Genomic DNA, 16,344 nt, shown 5'->3' with positions numbered 1-16,344 from the left:
TTTTTTATTTGTTAAAAACGTTTGAAATATCCAATAAATTTCGTTCTACTTCATGATTGTGTCCCACTTGTTGTTGATTCTTCACAAAAAATTACAGTTTTATATCTTTATGTTTGAAGCCTGAAATGTGGCAAAAGGTCGCAAAGTTCAAGGGGGCCGAATACTTTCGCAAGGCACTGTACTTGGCCAATAAAGGTGATTATCTTTATCCTTATTAGCTTTGCACCCATCACAACTCCAAATAGTCTGTAATTATTTCAGAACGATAAAACCAGAGAGCCTCTTCCTAAAAACAAGAGGATAGTTCATGAACATGCACAACTCCTGCTGCCAGCATAGTGTCAAAAGTGGACAGCACCATGAACAGCAACAGCATTAATTCATTTGAATTTCTCCTCCATAGATAGGTAAACAATGGTATATGTAAGAATATTTATTTTGATATATTATAGTTATTATACTGTAAAATGAAGAAAGTAGTAAAATTGAAAAGCCCAATTTTCATGTGGATGATAGATGACTACTAATATTGAAAGTCCACAACGTCCAGGGCCACACTGTAAGAAATACATTTTGCTGACACCTCTTAGCAGCGTTTATCCTTTTACCAATTGAAGATTTCTATCACAATCTGTAAATGAGTTTATTGATTCCATCTTTGTCATGCTGAGGGAAGATTGATGTGAGGCTACACATCAATCACCATGAAAACAAACCAAAAAAAAAGAAAAATCTTCTCTTTGACAAAGGCCAACATTGGAGTCTGGCTATAGGCCAAGGAAAACAGTTCCTTGTTATTCTTCTGACCTTTAATATGATTGTATTGCCCTGTTCAAAAAGGGCAAAAACAACAAGCTGTAGATTACACGTCACTCGTTATTTCACCTACTATGTAGAAAGAGCATAAATCCTGAAAGGTATTGCAGATATTAAATTCATTTTCTTGCTTTTATAAAATTTGATCAGCAAATGTTTGGTTTAATTTTTTTTCACACTTTTCTCTCCCTGTCCACTTCATTTTCTGCCTTTCATCATCCAGTGACTTTCAGCGTTTAGAAGAGATTACTCCTTCATAGAGCAGTCCGGCAATATTTTTATTTGGTTCAGTGATTATATTCCAACAGATTGGCTTAATGGTTGTCAAAGGAAGATTACAATACTAAGAGGTAGACGGCAAGAGGTGCCTTTAAACTAAATTGCTAACTTTGTTTAAATTGTGATTTGTATTAAATGCACCTTCTTCTTTCTGGTATTTAATATTGATCTCCCCAGATAAAATATAACCCATCGAAATATCTGTAAAACCTATGTGTGTTCTAGTGCTGACAGAGTGGGATGTATGCAGTATTTAATTGAAGGCATGTGAACTGACAGTTGACCCAGGTATTTCGCCAGGGCAATTATTGTAAAAAGCTACTTGGCTACATGTTCTCAGACACCAGTCTACTGGTAGACAGGCACCAAGTACATCTCCTGAACAGAGAGTAACTTGAGGAGGGATGGAGAACAGCAGCTTCCTCCTGATGAGTATTTTTACATTTACTCACTCCTGTCAGATTTTATAGAACATATGGCATGGTAATATAAAACCACCTGACCCTATGATTTTAGAAATGATTGCTTTTTATCTGGGGTGGACCTACTGTATGTATGATGCACTTCTCTGTGAAACAAAGTAGAGACACCAGAGATTTTAACTTATTGTTCTTGCCTCAGCACCACATTTGGCCACAGTACCTGCACACTGGGACTTATTATGTTGGTGTTTTGATGAGGTTGGCGTGCTCCCTTCAGTTTCTCATCCAGTCAAATCAACCACATTTTATTCATAGAACTTCATGAAAATTCACTAATGCGCCTCACAAGCCTTCGTTAATATCTATAATTAGTTCTTGAGGTAACCCAAATCAGTATGAAGCATGTTAATACCTGAATGAAACCAGGCACTTAAAACACTCATGCCAAGAAGTAATATTTGAAAAACCTTATTGATATGCAGGATCTAGACAGCCTGATGAGTTTCCAGAGAGGAAATGGCAGTACATTCTGTTAGTAATCCATTTCTCCACTTGGACTTTGTCATCTTTTGTCACTCTATATGCACTGTAGGAGATGTAATGAAAAACACAGTAGACAACACTCACTTGTTCTTATTGGTGTTGGGAAGACTTGGCAGCCCACCTTCTACAAGTATTGTGTTTATTTCCATGACAGTTACACTGACAAGTGCGTGTGACGTCAGTCTGATGCCAGAAATTTGTGAAATATTCCTGTTATTTTGTGCAACCATTTGACTGTGACAAAAAAAAGTAACAGCAAACTGGATATAAAAGAATAGCTTGAGAAATAACAGATTAGATGAAATAATATAACAGATTCTTTTCTGTTGTCAGTTGAACTTTTCCCTGACATGATACCTTATTACCTTGTGTTAGTTGCTACAACATTTAATATCTTCACCAAATAAATGATGAGAAAATTTTGGCTTTCAAATTCTCATATCGGATGCTTCAGAGCATCATACATTTTTTTTTTTAAATTATGTACTTGCTAGCATCAGGGGGGTGTTTGCATGCAGACTGTTAGTGTATATGTAAATTAACAGACTGATTTAATACACATTGATACAAATACACCAGTTGGATTAAGTCCTGTGTAAGTTGTTAAGACTTTATTTACTGTTGAAGGCACATCATGTTTCACTTCCTCTGTTTTACTTTGCTGTGACAACAGTATATTCACTTTCACTGGTCAGATTTGTAACTGCACTCTGGTGCTGCCTGGAGCATCTGTGAAACTTCCTGATGGGTACAGCTTTATTGTCATTATCCATTTTCTTGTAGACTACTGTCGGACAGAAAACTTGCCATAATTTGCTGCTTCCACTTCAGGAACAATGGAGGTAGTTTCCTCTAAGTAGTTCAGCTACCTGAAGGGTGCACCTTTTCATTCTGCCTGTATATTGGTTTCATTAGCATTTTATCAATGACGCAATGAGAGAAAAGGTCAACTTTTGTCTGAAAATCAATTACCTTTTAACTCCCCTCTAGGAGCTGCCATCATCTCCCTTTTGATGGGTAATTTGGATGAAAAATATCGGTATTCAAAAATTGCATGTACCTGGCTAATCAGTTAAAAATAAAGCATGCACCAGTCTATAATCAGTCTGACAAAGGTATTTATTCTCTAAGGTAATGAAGCTAAATGTAAACAGCAGGGACCAGTGATGATATCAAAATAAGGAGACAGCAAATGCCAAGTACACTAACTAATGTATTTCTTATTGCTGCAATGGCCACCAAGGGTAAAAGCCACCCTCTCCTTTTTATTTCAGTCCATGACTTTCTTTTTGCCTCTTTATTTAAGACTCACTGCCACTTTCATTTCTTTTATTTAGCTTTTGTCTCTCTGCTCCTTAGGTGACTCTGCAATAAATGCCAGAGAAATACATAGACAAAACAAATCTTACTATACACACAAGTGCACACATCTTGACAAGCATGATAACACAGACATGCACGCGTGCAGGCACCCCCACACAAATACAATAACAAGTTAGCACATTCTGTTTTTACCCACTGAGCTGGTCTGGGAACACAGGGCTCAGCTGTCAACTGCACCATGCTCACACTGTCCCAAGCCTCTGTTTAAAGCTAGAATGACATTGTGTGCTATTGACTCTTGTATGACAGGGCACGGTGCATGGATTGCATCGCAACAGCAAAAAGACAGAGCTGGTTAGCCAGACAAATGAAAAGCCCCCTGGCTGCTTTAAATCTCTACAATTATAGAGCATCCCTGATGCTGTGGCCACATGCTGAATAAAGCTTCTGGTCTAAAACATGGACACAGGCAGTATGACAAATATGGTCAGGACAGACTGAGTATGTGTCATGCAGGCAGGTTTTGAAAGAGACAGCCTCACAAATGTTAATGCGTAGATAAAACACAGGCCTTTTCTCTCTGTGTTACTGTTTGTCTTCCCATTTCCTATCCACTCACATACACATTTGTACACACTGTATGAAAAATATAACCTAAACAAGAACCTGCACCACCAAAGTAAGTAGGCTTTAGGGCTTATCTTAATTTCGTGGAGTCTTTAGTCTTAATATTTTTCTCTAAGGTTTTTATTTGCGGTTTCTTCCTTTTACACATTTTTTTTTTCCTGTTTTTGGTTAGTTATGGCAGCACAGGAATTACAGTGACCAAAAAGCTATGTACCTGAAATGAAATTAAAGCGGATGCCATTTCCTTTTATTTGTTACTGTTTACACTCAGGCTAACTGGAATGAACATTCCAGCACCCATTATCAGCAACAAAAACTGGCTACGGCTGCATTTTGTGACAGAGAGCAACCACCGTCACAAAGGCTTCAGGGCTCAGTATCAAGGTAAGGCATAATGACTTCATTTGCACAATGTAATAGAGGGCCTGCCACTTGAATGAAAAGGGATCATCATAGGAAAAAATACCATGATTACAAAACATGTTTTTGATCTTTGTTAATTGAATATAAAACAGCTTCGTACTCTCCTCTTTAGAGAGTACGAAGGCCTTTTCTGCTTGAAATCATTGACATCAAAGGGACTTGTTAATCTAATATTTGAGAGATAAATAGTGTACTATACAGTTTCCGTCTTAGAAAACTGGGTGTGACAGCTCAATAATCCATTATACTGACATTGTTCTCTGGCATGACTTTAAAGTCAGTGTATGTGCTGCATACTGTATCATAGAAGCTTAAAGCCCAAAGTCAGATATAAATCTTGCAACTTTATCACAATCATGTCTTATATAAAAACTTTAAATAAAATGCACGCTGGCAACTCATTGCAAATGAAGATATACAATCAATTGCATGAACAATTTCTCATCTGTTGCAGTGTATTGTTGTACAGTGATGAAGCAATTTTTATATTTGCTGTTATTCGTGATCTAAAGAATGGATAGCTTTTAGCAAAAACAGCAGTAAGGGTTTTTTTCACAGTATGCTTTTCAGCATATAACAGTCTTTATCTGTTCACTAATAGATCTGAATCCTAACTGAGTGCACAACAACTAGTTGACCTAAAGTGTAGTTCAGAGAAGAAGCATTGTCCCAGTTGTTTTTGAGTTCAAATCACCTTGTTTTAATTGATACACCCTTTATTGCTTTTGGCAATCCTGTTGGTACTTTAGAATGATGACGTGCCTTTTGAGTGCAGCCTGGCACCTGCTGTGTTTATTTAAACTCTTCAGAGTTTCACTCCTTGGGCTGCTCTTTGATTCTGCTTGGTATTTCCCCACTAAAAGCTGTAACGATCTGCTCTGACCAATCGGTTTCCATCCACTGTTTAATATTTGAGTTATGTATTCAGACAAACATGAAAAACTAATTTAGTTTTTATTGAATTGCCAGGGCAGCCCTTAGGAACGCATCAGTCATTGAACTAATTTCTTCTGAAAATGATGCACACCAGAAGCAATTACATTTTGATGTGTATTATTCAGAGAAAGAAACACTTGCACTGTATCTTCTCACATCTAATACTGTAACTTCTTTTATCTAATGAACTCTTTCTATTGCTCTTGACCAGTGAAAAGCTCTGGAGAGCTTAAATCCAGAGGGGTAAAATTATTACCAGGAAAGGACAACACTAACAAACTGTCTTTAAGTAAGTCTTTTATTTTTCTTATGCAACTGTTTTCATTGTTTGGATTTTTTTGTTTACAGTAGGTAGGGCTTGCATTCTGGGTCTTTGTTCCTTTCTCTCTCCTTTTTTTTGTTGTTTTGTTTTTGTTTTTTGCTGCATCATTTGGCGAAGGCATTAAGCTACAGTACTAGATTTTGCAGAAGTGCAGTCTCTTTTTCTTTCTGATGACCTGTTACCTCTGCTGTCCCGGACTTCCTGTCCTGACAGAGATTAACTCAGCTAGATTAGGCACACTTATGTATACCGTATGCTAAATTTGATCGGTTTCAGTCACCTGAACCTCCCTCTGTCTCAGTATGTACTGTTTAAGCATTACAGCAGATTGATTTATATTCATACACTGTGTGATCTACACACACAGCAGAAGTCAAGGTTGAGTGACCACTCACTTGTCAGATGATTTGTGTACACTTCAGATCAAAGTGAATGCACTCTAATTGCTTGCAGAGCTCTATCATTAACATAAATCTAGAACACAATCCCCTTTAACTCCACAGTGTGCTAAACACTTCAGTGATAACAGGTTATAATCTTTACTGCCTTATGTATCATTGATTCAGCATAGCATGGAGACATGAATTATGCAAGGGGCTGTAATCTTTTCTACGAGGCAATAGTGTATGTTGTTTAAAGACTGAAGAGATACTTCATATGCTTTGTGAATTCACTGCATATAACTGAACCCATAACCTGCAACAATTATCTTCAGAGCTAATGAACTTCTGAAAGAAGTAAAAAAAAACAAAAAAAAACAGTAGAGCTTCTTGTTAAGATGGAAGGGTATTTGTGTGTACGGGGCGCTATCTTTTTCCAGTATTACTGCAAACCTTAATGATGATTGTGATAATACATATTTGATGAATTTCATTTCCAATGCATGTAGTATTTAATTACAGATCATAATGTGAGGGGGAGATGAGACTGGTAGTAGTCAAAACCCAGAAAAACACTTTTCAAGTCACCTCTCTATATTCCAGTCATAAAAGAGGCTCTACTTTATATGTACAGTAATGCTGTCCACAAGGCTTTATCTAGTGTACCTACATGATTATTATGTATGTAGAGTCTCGTTGAATGATTATTGTAGCTCCTGCAATTGTTAGATGAAGGTTATTTAATCCTCTTAATCCCCGTAGAGCCCAGATACATTTCCCCATATGTTGTCTAGCTTAGGTAAGAGAGTTACATTTGCCCTTGGAATTCACTCTGATATCACAAACCACGAGTGTGAATTCACAACAGAGCTGCCAAATAACTGGCATTTTAGCAGTCACTGAGAGATGAGGTCAAATAGTCGAACTACATGCATGATTCCTGGAACCAATTTCTGCTATCAAACATAACTGCTCAACAGGCCACCTCTTCTGGAGCTTCAAGTTCTTTTCTCTGAAGTGGGTGTTTTCTGAAAATACAAAGCTTTGACAATTAAAGTGTCTTTCTCACAGCATTCTTGGCCTTCTCTTTCTCACTCAGTGAATGAAGGAGGAATCAAACAAGTGTCTAATTACTGTCCTGACCCAGGGGAGCCAGAGAATGGCAAACGGATCGGCTCAGACTTCAGGTGTGATGGTGCTTTTGCAGTTTGAAGTGGAGCTCAAACTTGTGCAAATGGGAATTTCAGAGTAGGAAAACAGGCTCTTCAACCAATTTCAGTATCATGACATCCAGTAACCTAGATTAGAAATTAGATCTGTTTACCATGACCATGGAGAATCTTCTTGTTAATATTTTGCAGTGTAGTGATGTAGTAATCTCCTTTTCTAATGAATAAAACATTTATCAAGCAGTAAGGTCATCACACACACATACCATATCCTATATGTCCGGACAGGAAAACCTATTTATCCACTTTGATATGTAGCAGACCTGAATTGTGTTTTGCTACACTGGGCTGTACTCTGTATAATTATACAGAGTACAGTGTAGCTTTAGAAATATTCTGGAGCTCTGAAAACGAGCCCATGGGATGAGATTTAGTTAAGTCCACTCTCCTACATAACTAAGGGCATGTTTCTCTGTCCATGTGAACATTTACTCTCTCTGGCTAAGATCACTCTCTTAGCTTTAATCCACATTATATTCATGTCTTGCATAATTGTTTTTTTATTTTTTAACTGGGGCATTTGTAAGCATGGAAAATGGGGACATTTGATAATTCACAGCACAATGTAAAGCTAAAATGATTGATGTGAAATTAAAAATGAGTCTAATATTTCATCAGGAGTCATTTTGAGGAATTGATTGCTTTTTCAGGCGTTAATGGTGTTGGTTATCTTCCCAGCATCGGAGCAACTGCTCAATTTACCTGTGATGAAGACCATGTGCTGCAGGGTTCCAAAACGATTACCTGCCAGCGCGTAGCTGAAGTCTTCGCTGCTTGGAGTGACCACAGACCCGTCTGCAAGGGTGAGTGAGGCTGCTGAACAGCTAATAAAACAGTTTGATTAAGGCAGTGCCTCTGGATATAGGCTCTATGCAGATAGAGGAAAGTTCACTTTAGTTAATTATGTATGAAGGCCTGTGCTGCACCACTCTACTTTTCCATTCCAAAATACTCTGCCTGTTTTTCTTTTTCATAATACCTGGAGCACAATTTTACAATTTGATTAATGGAAATGCAGCTAATAGCCCTTCTCTCTACTTGTACACACAATACATTACCTTTCTGTCATATTACAATGCAGGAGTTATTACTCTGCCCTCTGAGTGCCATTTTCATTAATACTAATTGGGAACATTCCTACGAGTGACTTGAGTGACTAAGTTTGTAGTGCTAATTTATAAAAGTGTATACCGTTTATTTTTTTAAATGATCCAGGATATTTTGAATCTGCCTTAGAACTTAGTATGTTCATTATCTGTGCCCTTACATTTATCTTTATACTGTTACAGTGAAAACGTGTGGGTCAAATCTGCAGGGTCCATCAGGGACCTTTACATCCCCCAACTTCCCCATCCAGTATGAGAGTAACTCCCAGTGTGTGTGGATCATCACAGCCAGTGATCCCAACAAGGTACTGGGACATTTTTGTTCTGCCTAGCCTTTAGACTAAGTGTATGGAAGGAATTTTCACCTGTTCATACAGTATGTCTCAGTTGAACAGTTAAAATGGGATACCACTCACATTTACAGGTAGCATGGCAATGTGCCAGTTAAGTTTTGTATCACACCTGTTCACATCTACTTTAAGGTGTTAATGAAGCAGTTATTGTGCTTCCAACATAAAAATGCCACTTACTGTACATATGGACTACCGTAAACATATGGCAAGGGCCATGGTTAATAGTAAATGAGGTGAAAATAATAACCTGACATGAGACAAGAAGTGTTTGCCATTATTTCCAGCAGGTCATACTTGTAAAATTTACCTCAGAGTAGTCTTGTTGCACTCCACGTGGTATTTATAAAGATGAGGAATTGGCTTTTATTTTTATTAATTTTTTTGTTGGAGTAGTTCCCCACTTGTGATTTTATAAGCAAGTAACAGTCCCTCATCAGTTATTTTAGAAACACAAATGGGCAATCTTTTCTTTTCCTCCTGTGAGAGAACGCTCACTTTTTTATACCGGAAAACTCTCCCAGTGGTGTAGAGCGCTTGTTCAGGCCTTCTGTTCCTGGATACATATTTATGCATGCATTCATTTTCCAAGGGCTTCTGAAGGTTGGGGAAAGGTTACATAGAATATGCATTTATTTTGCTTTAAGTTCATTGTTTCAGTCTCTCATTAATATGCATAACCACAGTGGCTTGCATTTTGGTTCTCACTAGACAACTGCTGTTGGCAGTTGAGCTCTTCGCTTCTTTCATCTGGGGCAGCAGAAATGGAGAGAAATAATGATTGAATGAAACCTGCTTGTCCCCAAAGTGAAGAGGTCAAAGCTGTTTTCCTAATGGTCATTACTGCTCTTCAACATCAAATTTCTCTCTCTATTGGTATTCTGTCCAGTGAGTCATATACACAAAGGTCTCAGTTATCCTACTAATAAACAACAACCATCCAACTAACACTCATTTACAACTCTCTGGTACTGGCAAGTGCCATAGTGTTGCACTGCCATGCCCTCTCTTAGGCAAATAAGCCATTGCCTTGGCACTGAAACATGGTCCATTAGTGTTATTATGGTAATTATGCTTATGCATGCACTGTTATACATGGATTTTGTCCTCCCCGTGGCCAGATAAAGGGATGCTAAGGTCGAGCAAGTGGCCATCATATGTTTGTCAGCAAGAGAAGTGACATCCTTTCATCTTTAATCAAAGCAGGCAAAGTGTAGGCTGACATAATGCAGCTTTATTGTGTAATGTCTTTGCAGTAGACTCAGTGTTGCATGATTGTTATTACTGATGCGCAGTTTCCAGTTTGATCAGAGAATATGTCATCTTTTGTGATGTTATGGGGAAAAATGATAATATACCAGTGACAGCTGACAAAGGTATCTCAAGGGTGAATGTGGAAAAGCAATTAATAGTTTGGGTTTTTAAAATTTGCACTGCTGTTTCTGGTTCTTAGTATTTGATTTCTACTCTGAAGTAATGTGAAGAGATGCTTCTGTCAGTTTCAATAGCGCTTTGAAGGATTCTTGTGGTGTCCTTTGTTTGTGGGAATGTTAGCAGGGACATGCACTGTTTGTCAAAGCTTTACCCAGTACACAGTCAAAAGGTTGATGTGAGTAGAATTTTATGTTAGCCTTCCATTTTATCTTGATGCCATTGTTGATTTGAGTTTAGGGGTTTTCTCTGGATGATTCATAACAGTATTAGAATATACTGTAGATTATATTGTGCAGCCAACTGAAATATGAGAAGGAAGGAAATCTTAAGTTTTTATAGCACTGTATGATCAAACATTGTGCTGTCTGCTTGCAAACATGTATATGGCATTACATAGGTTTTTCCTAAACAGATTAGTCTTTTATACTTAAACATTTTCTCTAAAAACAAATTCTGGATGTTACTAGTTAAGTTTTAAATTTCATATAAATGAGATGGTTATTTAAATGAAACTTAAAAATGATCCTAACGTCTAAAACCTAATAATTTAGAATTACTGTCCATCCGGATGATATACTGATATATCAGGACAGAAAAGTGAAGTGTAAAAGTGCCTTTTTTCACAACAGGTTATTCAGATCAACTTTGAAGAGTTCGACCTAGAAATTGGCTATGATTCACTAACCATTGGAGATGGAGGCGAAGTTGGCGATTCTAAAACAATAATACAAGTGTAAGTACTACATAAAATATGTCATTGGTCAAACATTGAAGAGTAAATGAGATGTCTTTTTTTACATAATGTTGTAAAGCTAAATTAGGCAAGGGACCTTAATTGAATTCACCATTTAAATGAAGGGTTATTTTGTTGAACTATATGGTACTATGTGATACTTTAATAATGTTTATTCACCACTGTGTGAAGTATGTATCATATGCTTTTGTTCATTTACAAAACAATGTTTCTATTTAGCTTTGTGTGATGATGTTTAAAAATGTACAGTACTGTGCAAAAGTATTAGGCCACCATTAAATTTGTTTTAGCAATGTTATGATGACTGTGTATATATATGTGTGTATATATATTTTTGAGTGTCTTTATCACAGTATAACTAGAAAATATAGGAAATATGTACATAATAAAAAAAACCCAACACAATAAAAAAAACCCAAGAAAATCAGCAAACAATCTGGATACTCCAGATGTTGCATTCAAGCTGTTCTAAAGAAATATGAAGACTCCAGAGATATCAAGGACAAAAACAGGAGTGGAAGACCAAATAAACAAAATCTGATGAGAAGATTCTCAGAGCTTCTTCTTGGAGAGACCAGAGGAAATCCACCAAGGACCTGGCTCAGCATCTGGCAGCTTCATAGTTGTCAACAGTATGTGAGAAGAAGAGTTGGAGAGAAGTGGAAGGGTAAGTGGCCTTCAGTGAAACATGGTGGAGGGTCTGTCATGGTTTCAAGATTTGAGGACAGTCTCCACAAAAGAATTCAAGCTGTGCTATTTGCAAAGGGAGGTCACGCTAAAATTATGTGTTTTTAATATTGTGTACATATTAAATGTATTTTATGGTTGTATCTTAATAAAGAGACCTAATAAAGAGACCATGCTAAAACAACAAAACTAATGGTGGTCTAAGGCTTTGGCACAGTACTGCATTTTGGTACCTCAGTGACTTCTCTGTTACCATGTCTGCAGGCTGACTGGGAGCTTTGTCCCAGACCTGATTGTCAGCATGTCCCATCAGATGTGGCTTCATCTCCAGTCTGATGAGAGTGTGGGCTCAATCGGCTTCAAGATCAACTATAAAGGTACTCAGACATAAGTGCTGATTTCATCTCTCACTGTCTCTTTTAGTAATGCAAGGAGCCAATTTTCCTGTCTGCCTTTTTACCTATCTGTCTGCCTGTCTTTCACCATCTTCTGTGTCACCTTCTGGAGAAAAAAAAATCCTCAACCAGACTCCTAAACTCTTCACCTGGATCTTTATAGATAACGTTAAAGAAAAAATGTACCTCAAAGTACTCGGCTTGACTTAATTTTTTACTTTCCTCTCTCTCCTATGACCACTGTTCCCTTCTTCCTCTCCTTGCCTCACCAACAGAAATTGACAAAGAGAGTTGTGGTGACCCAGGTACACCTCTGTACGGCTACCAAGAGGGTAGTGGATTTTTGAATGGTGATGTTCTGCGTTTTGAATGCCAGTTTGGATTTGAGCTCATCGGGGAGAGGATGATAACCTGCCAGAACAACAATCAGTGGTCGGCTAATATTCCCATCTGCATATGTGAGTCCAGTACATGCTTTTTTTTTTATAGCAGCAAATGAAGCAATTACTTATGTGCTTGGAAAGTTCAAAGTGACACCAGCATTAATTAAAGTGGTGTTAAATGACCACGCAGTGCATTGTTTTTAATTGGCAATATACATAATGTAAAATGGAAAGTTTGATAGTTTGCCTTGTAATTTTGGGTTTATTTAAAAGATGAAATATGGTGTACATGGTTATACTATACTAATACTCTGGTGGAGAGAAAACTGCTTTCTACTACAGACTTTTGTTTCTCAAAACTGCATAAACCCTTTTGAGAGTTTTACTATTCCTAACTCATATCTATAACAAAAATCTAGTCTTCTGTTTCTTCAAGTTAACTGTGTCCTTGGGGGGAGTGTGCAGTATTCCTGGGTGTCTATATTGCTGCATGTCTGTGTTTTTGTACAGTAAGTCTTCTGCTTCATGTGTCTTACAGTTTCATGTTTCTCTAACTGCTCAGCACCTGTGGGAGCAATGCTGTCAGCTCCTGCTGAGCTAGTTAGACAGTACAGATATTGTTCAATACTGATCTTTTTCCCTGGTCCTGTCATGGCTGTATCCACGGATTGTCATGTGACCCGTGAGAGTTGTTGTAGAGAAAATTGGCTGACCTGGGTTATTTAGGTTTTTTAATCAATACTAATATGTTTTGCCTCCTCTGTCATGCAGTCCCTTGTTTCTCCAACTTTACTGCTCCCATGGGGACGGTGTTATCTCCTGATTACCCAGAAGGCTATGGGAATAACCTCAACTGTGTGTGGCTGATAATCTCTGAGCCAGGCTCCCGAATCCACTTGGCCTTTAATGACTTTGACCTCGAGCCTCCCTATGACTTCCTCACCATCAAAGATGGGGACCAGTCAGGAGCCACAGTGCTCGGACGCTTCTCAGGGGCTGAAGTTCCTTCTCACCTGACGTCCAATACTCACGTACTGCAACTGGAGTTTCAGGCTGATCACTCGATGTCTGGGCGAGGATTCAATATCACCTACAGCAGTAAGTGACTATTTGATCAGTTTAATTGAAACAGTCATATCAGAGCAAATAATTTATTAACAAATAAATGAACTTTTTCCCTTTTAGGGTCACAGATTATTTTGTTACATTTGTGCACTTTTTAATAAATGTGTAAATCATTATCCAAAGAAGTGGCAAATATCTTAGTGATGTTATTAATATGCAATATTATGTTATATTATGTTTCATTAATAGTTAAGGAGTGAATGTTCTGAATAGTGTAGCCCCTGTTAGCGACAGTGGTGCGATGGGTAGAGCAGTTGTCTCCCAACCAGCAGGTTGAAGGTTTGAATCTCGGTGCCTCCAGTCCACATGTCGAAGTGTCCCTGGGCAAGACACTGAACCCCACTGTTGTCCCCAATGGTTAGAGCCATTGGTTGAGTTGGCGCAGCAGATGGCTGCCATGGTTCTGTATCGGAAACAAATTCCTTGTCTGTAACATGCTTGGCCAATAAAGGTGATTATCCTATTGCTAAAAATTTTAACAATACCTGTTCTGTATACCTAAAATCAAAAATCAGTGTTTTTGTGCATGCAGTACCTAATATTTTGGTCCCTTTGCCAATATAACATCATCATCATAGTTCTTTTTCTTCCCCTCCAGGCTAATGTCACCCTCAGGTTACAGAGCAGACCTTTGCTAGGTTTTTGTTTCTTTTACATCCTACAGCTGCATCCATTTTCCTTATCTCCCTACTCTTCAGCGGCCCCGTTTCTCAGTCTGACAAGAGTTTGTCACCAGATCTTGTTCTCTTTTTCCTCATTACAAGCTTTTGGACGTAATGAGTGCCCTGACCCTGGCATACCATTGAATGCCAGGCGCTTTGGGGACAGTTTCCAACTGGGAAGCTCCATCTCTGTAGTTTGTGAGGAGGGCTTCATCAAGACACAGGGAGCTGACACCATCACATGCCAACTGGAGGAAAGCAAAGTAATGTGGAGTGGACTCATTCCTAAATGTGAAGGTAATGACATGGAATATCCAATAATTGTGGCTTTTTTGGCAGATAGGTCAAATATTGATTTTGGAAGAGAAAGTGAGTTAGTTATTTGGAACACACAGCACAGCCCACCCAAACCACTCTACTTTTATCATGTACTACTTTCAGTTATTTCTGTAACTTCAGGCCTTTTGTGACTCATCCTACATATATTTTTCTTTATGATTTTCATGTTGGTACAAATGATTATATTTTTTCCTCCATCTTTCCCCTCTTTTCTTCTCCTCACTGTGTATTTGTTCTTTCTGCTACCCCCACCACTCTGCAATCTTTTTATACTTTTAATTCATATTTTTATCCCCCCCCCCATCCCTCCCACCATTCTATACCTCTCTGCTCCTCCAGCTCCTTGCGGGGGCCACTACTCAGGGCCTTCAGGTGTCATCCTTTCCCCTGGATGGCCAGGCTACTACAAAGATTCCCTGAGTTGTGAGTGGGTTATTGAGGCCGAGATAGGACACTCAATCAAGATCAGCTTTGACAGGTCTGTATGACAATGCTTCAACAAGTCAGCCATGGAAACAAAGATACACTCGGAATAAAGACAGGATAAAAACGGACACGCCACATACTGTACTGCATGAGAGAACTACTTTACAGACACAGGTCTGCATCTATAAACTCACAAAATGTAAATTTACACACAAACACTGAAGGCTTGCACTTAGCCCCGGAAGCCTCTGAGTTAGAAATAGAAAGTCAGAGCAGGTGGAACATAGACCTGGGCCTAGTTTCTAAATATGTTGAAACCCTTGAGTAATTCTGTATTCCACCTACTGGCTCCTGCTCACTTCCTCAGAGAGCTGCAATAGAAAGAATTAAAACCTTTATTTATTTGAATTTTTCAAAAGGTGAAACCATAAATGATTCCTGTTTTGTAATCCTCAGACTCTCAGTGCAGACACACCCCTTTGTAAAGAAACAAACAGCTTTGTTTTTTGTCTATGAAATGAGCCTAAATCTTTTGACCTTCCTTTACTTACAATGAGCCAGTGCTCCTGAGGTGTACTGAAGGTGATATGCTTCTTTTCATAGTCTGTTATTGTGCTGAAAATATCTGAAGGTTTTTTTTCACCAAATTAATAATGATATTGAGTCTCAGATTTTTGATTATATTGACACCTGAAAATGACCACAGATCCATGCCATGGAACTGTGGTGTGGCTGTGGCTCAGGAGGTAAAGTGTATTGTCTCCTAACTGGCGGGCTGGCGGTTCGGTCCCTGGCTTCTCCAGTCCACATGTCAAATTGTCCTTGGGCAAGACACTGAACCCCTGGTGGCTGTGCCATCACTGTGTGTGTGCAGGAATGGAAAATAGTGTAAAGCTCTTTGAGCAAGTCTCATTACATAGAAAAGTGCTATATAACTTTACCGTGTCAGAGTTCCAAGAAACTCATTGATCTTATTGCAAAATTTGGAGCTCCTACTATGCAAGCTATTTCTTCTCAATTATCTCCTTGAAATCAGAATGGTTTCCCTGCAGACAGCGCAGGATAAATGCCTTCAAACTGTCTGATTAATATACTCCACAACTCCCTCCCTCTTCTCTTTTTACTTTTAAGGTTTCAAACTGAGCTCAGTTATGACTTCCTGGAAGTGCATGATGGTCCCAACCTGCTCTCCCCTCTGATTGGCTCGTTTAATGGAACCCAGGTCCCTCAGTTCCTGTTTAGTAGCAGTAACTTTTTGTATCTGCTTTTCACCACCGATAACAGTCGATCAAACAGTGGCTTCAAGATTTTCTATGAAGGTGAGAGTATGCTGCTGTTGTCTGCATGAACTGCTAAACATAAATTGGATGAGTTGTGAATGCA

General features: G+C 38.4%; 1 protein-coding gene across 4 annotated transcripts in view; it reads left to right on the top strand.

Moving 5' to 3' along the window:
* Positions 1-16,344, top strand: part of LOC109958184 (CUB and sushi domain-containing protein 3-like) — a 229,504-nt gene that overhangs the window by 64,504 nt on the left and 148,656 nt on the right. For 3 of the 4 annotated variants that reach the window (XM_020596611.1, XM_020596612.1, XM_020596610.1), the window contains exons 6-17: positions 4,282-4,394; positions 5,581-5,658; positions 7,171-7,258; positions 7,979-8,103; positions 8,590-8,711; positions 10,820-10,923; positions 11,896-12,008; positions 12,302-12,484; positions 13,181-13,507; positions 14,299-14,493; positions 14,875-15,013; positions 16,093-16,280. In XM_020596611.1, the coding sequence (XP_020452267.1) occupies positions 4,282-4,394; positions 5,581-5,658; positions 7,171-7,258; positions 7,979-8,103; positions 8,590-8,711; positions 10,820-10,923; positions 11,896-12,008; positions 12,302-12,484; positions 13,181-13,507; positions 14,299-14,493; positions 14,875-15,013; positions 16,093-16,280 (1,775 nt within the window). The remainder of the gene's footprint in view (positions 1-4,281; positions 4,395-5,580; positions 5,659-7,170; positions 7,259-7,978; positions 8,104-8,589; positions 8,712-10,819; positions 10,924-11,895; positions 12,009-12,301; positions 12,485-13,180; positions 13,508-14,298; positions 14,494-14,874; positions 15,014-16,092; positions 16,281-16,344) is intronic. The other variant, XM_020596613.1, reaches the window with a different exon arrangement.

This window comes from Monopterus albus, unplaced genomic scaffold (assembly GCF_001952655.1).
Source record: "Monopterus albus unplaced genomic scaffold, M_albus_1.0 scaffold31.1, whole genome shotgun sequence".
NCBI classification, from domain to species: Eukaryota; Metazoa; Chordata; class Actinopteri; order Synbranchiformes; family Synbranchidae; genus Monopterus; species Monopterus albus.
Note: the sequence above shows the minus strand (reverse complement) of the source record. Positions and strands in the feature narration are given on the sequence as shown.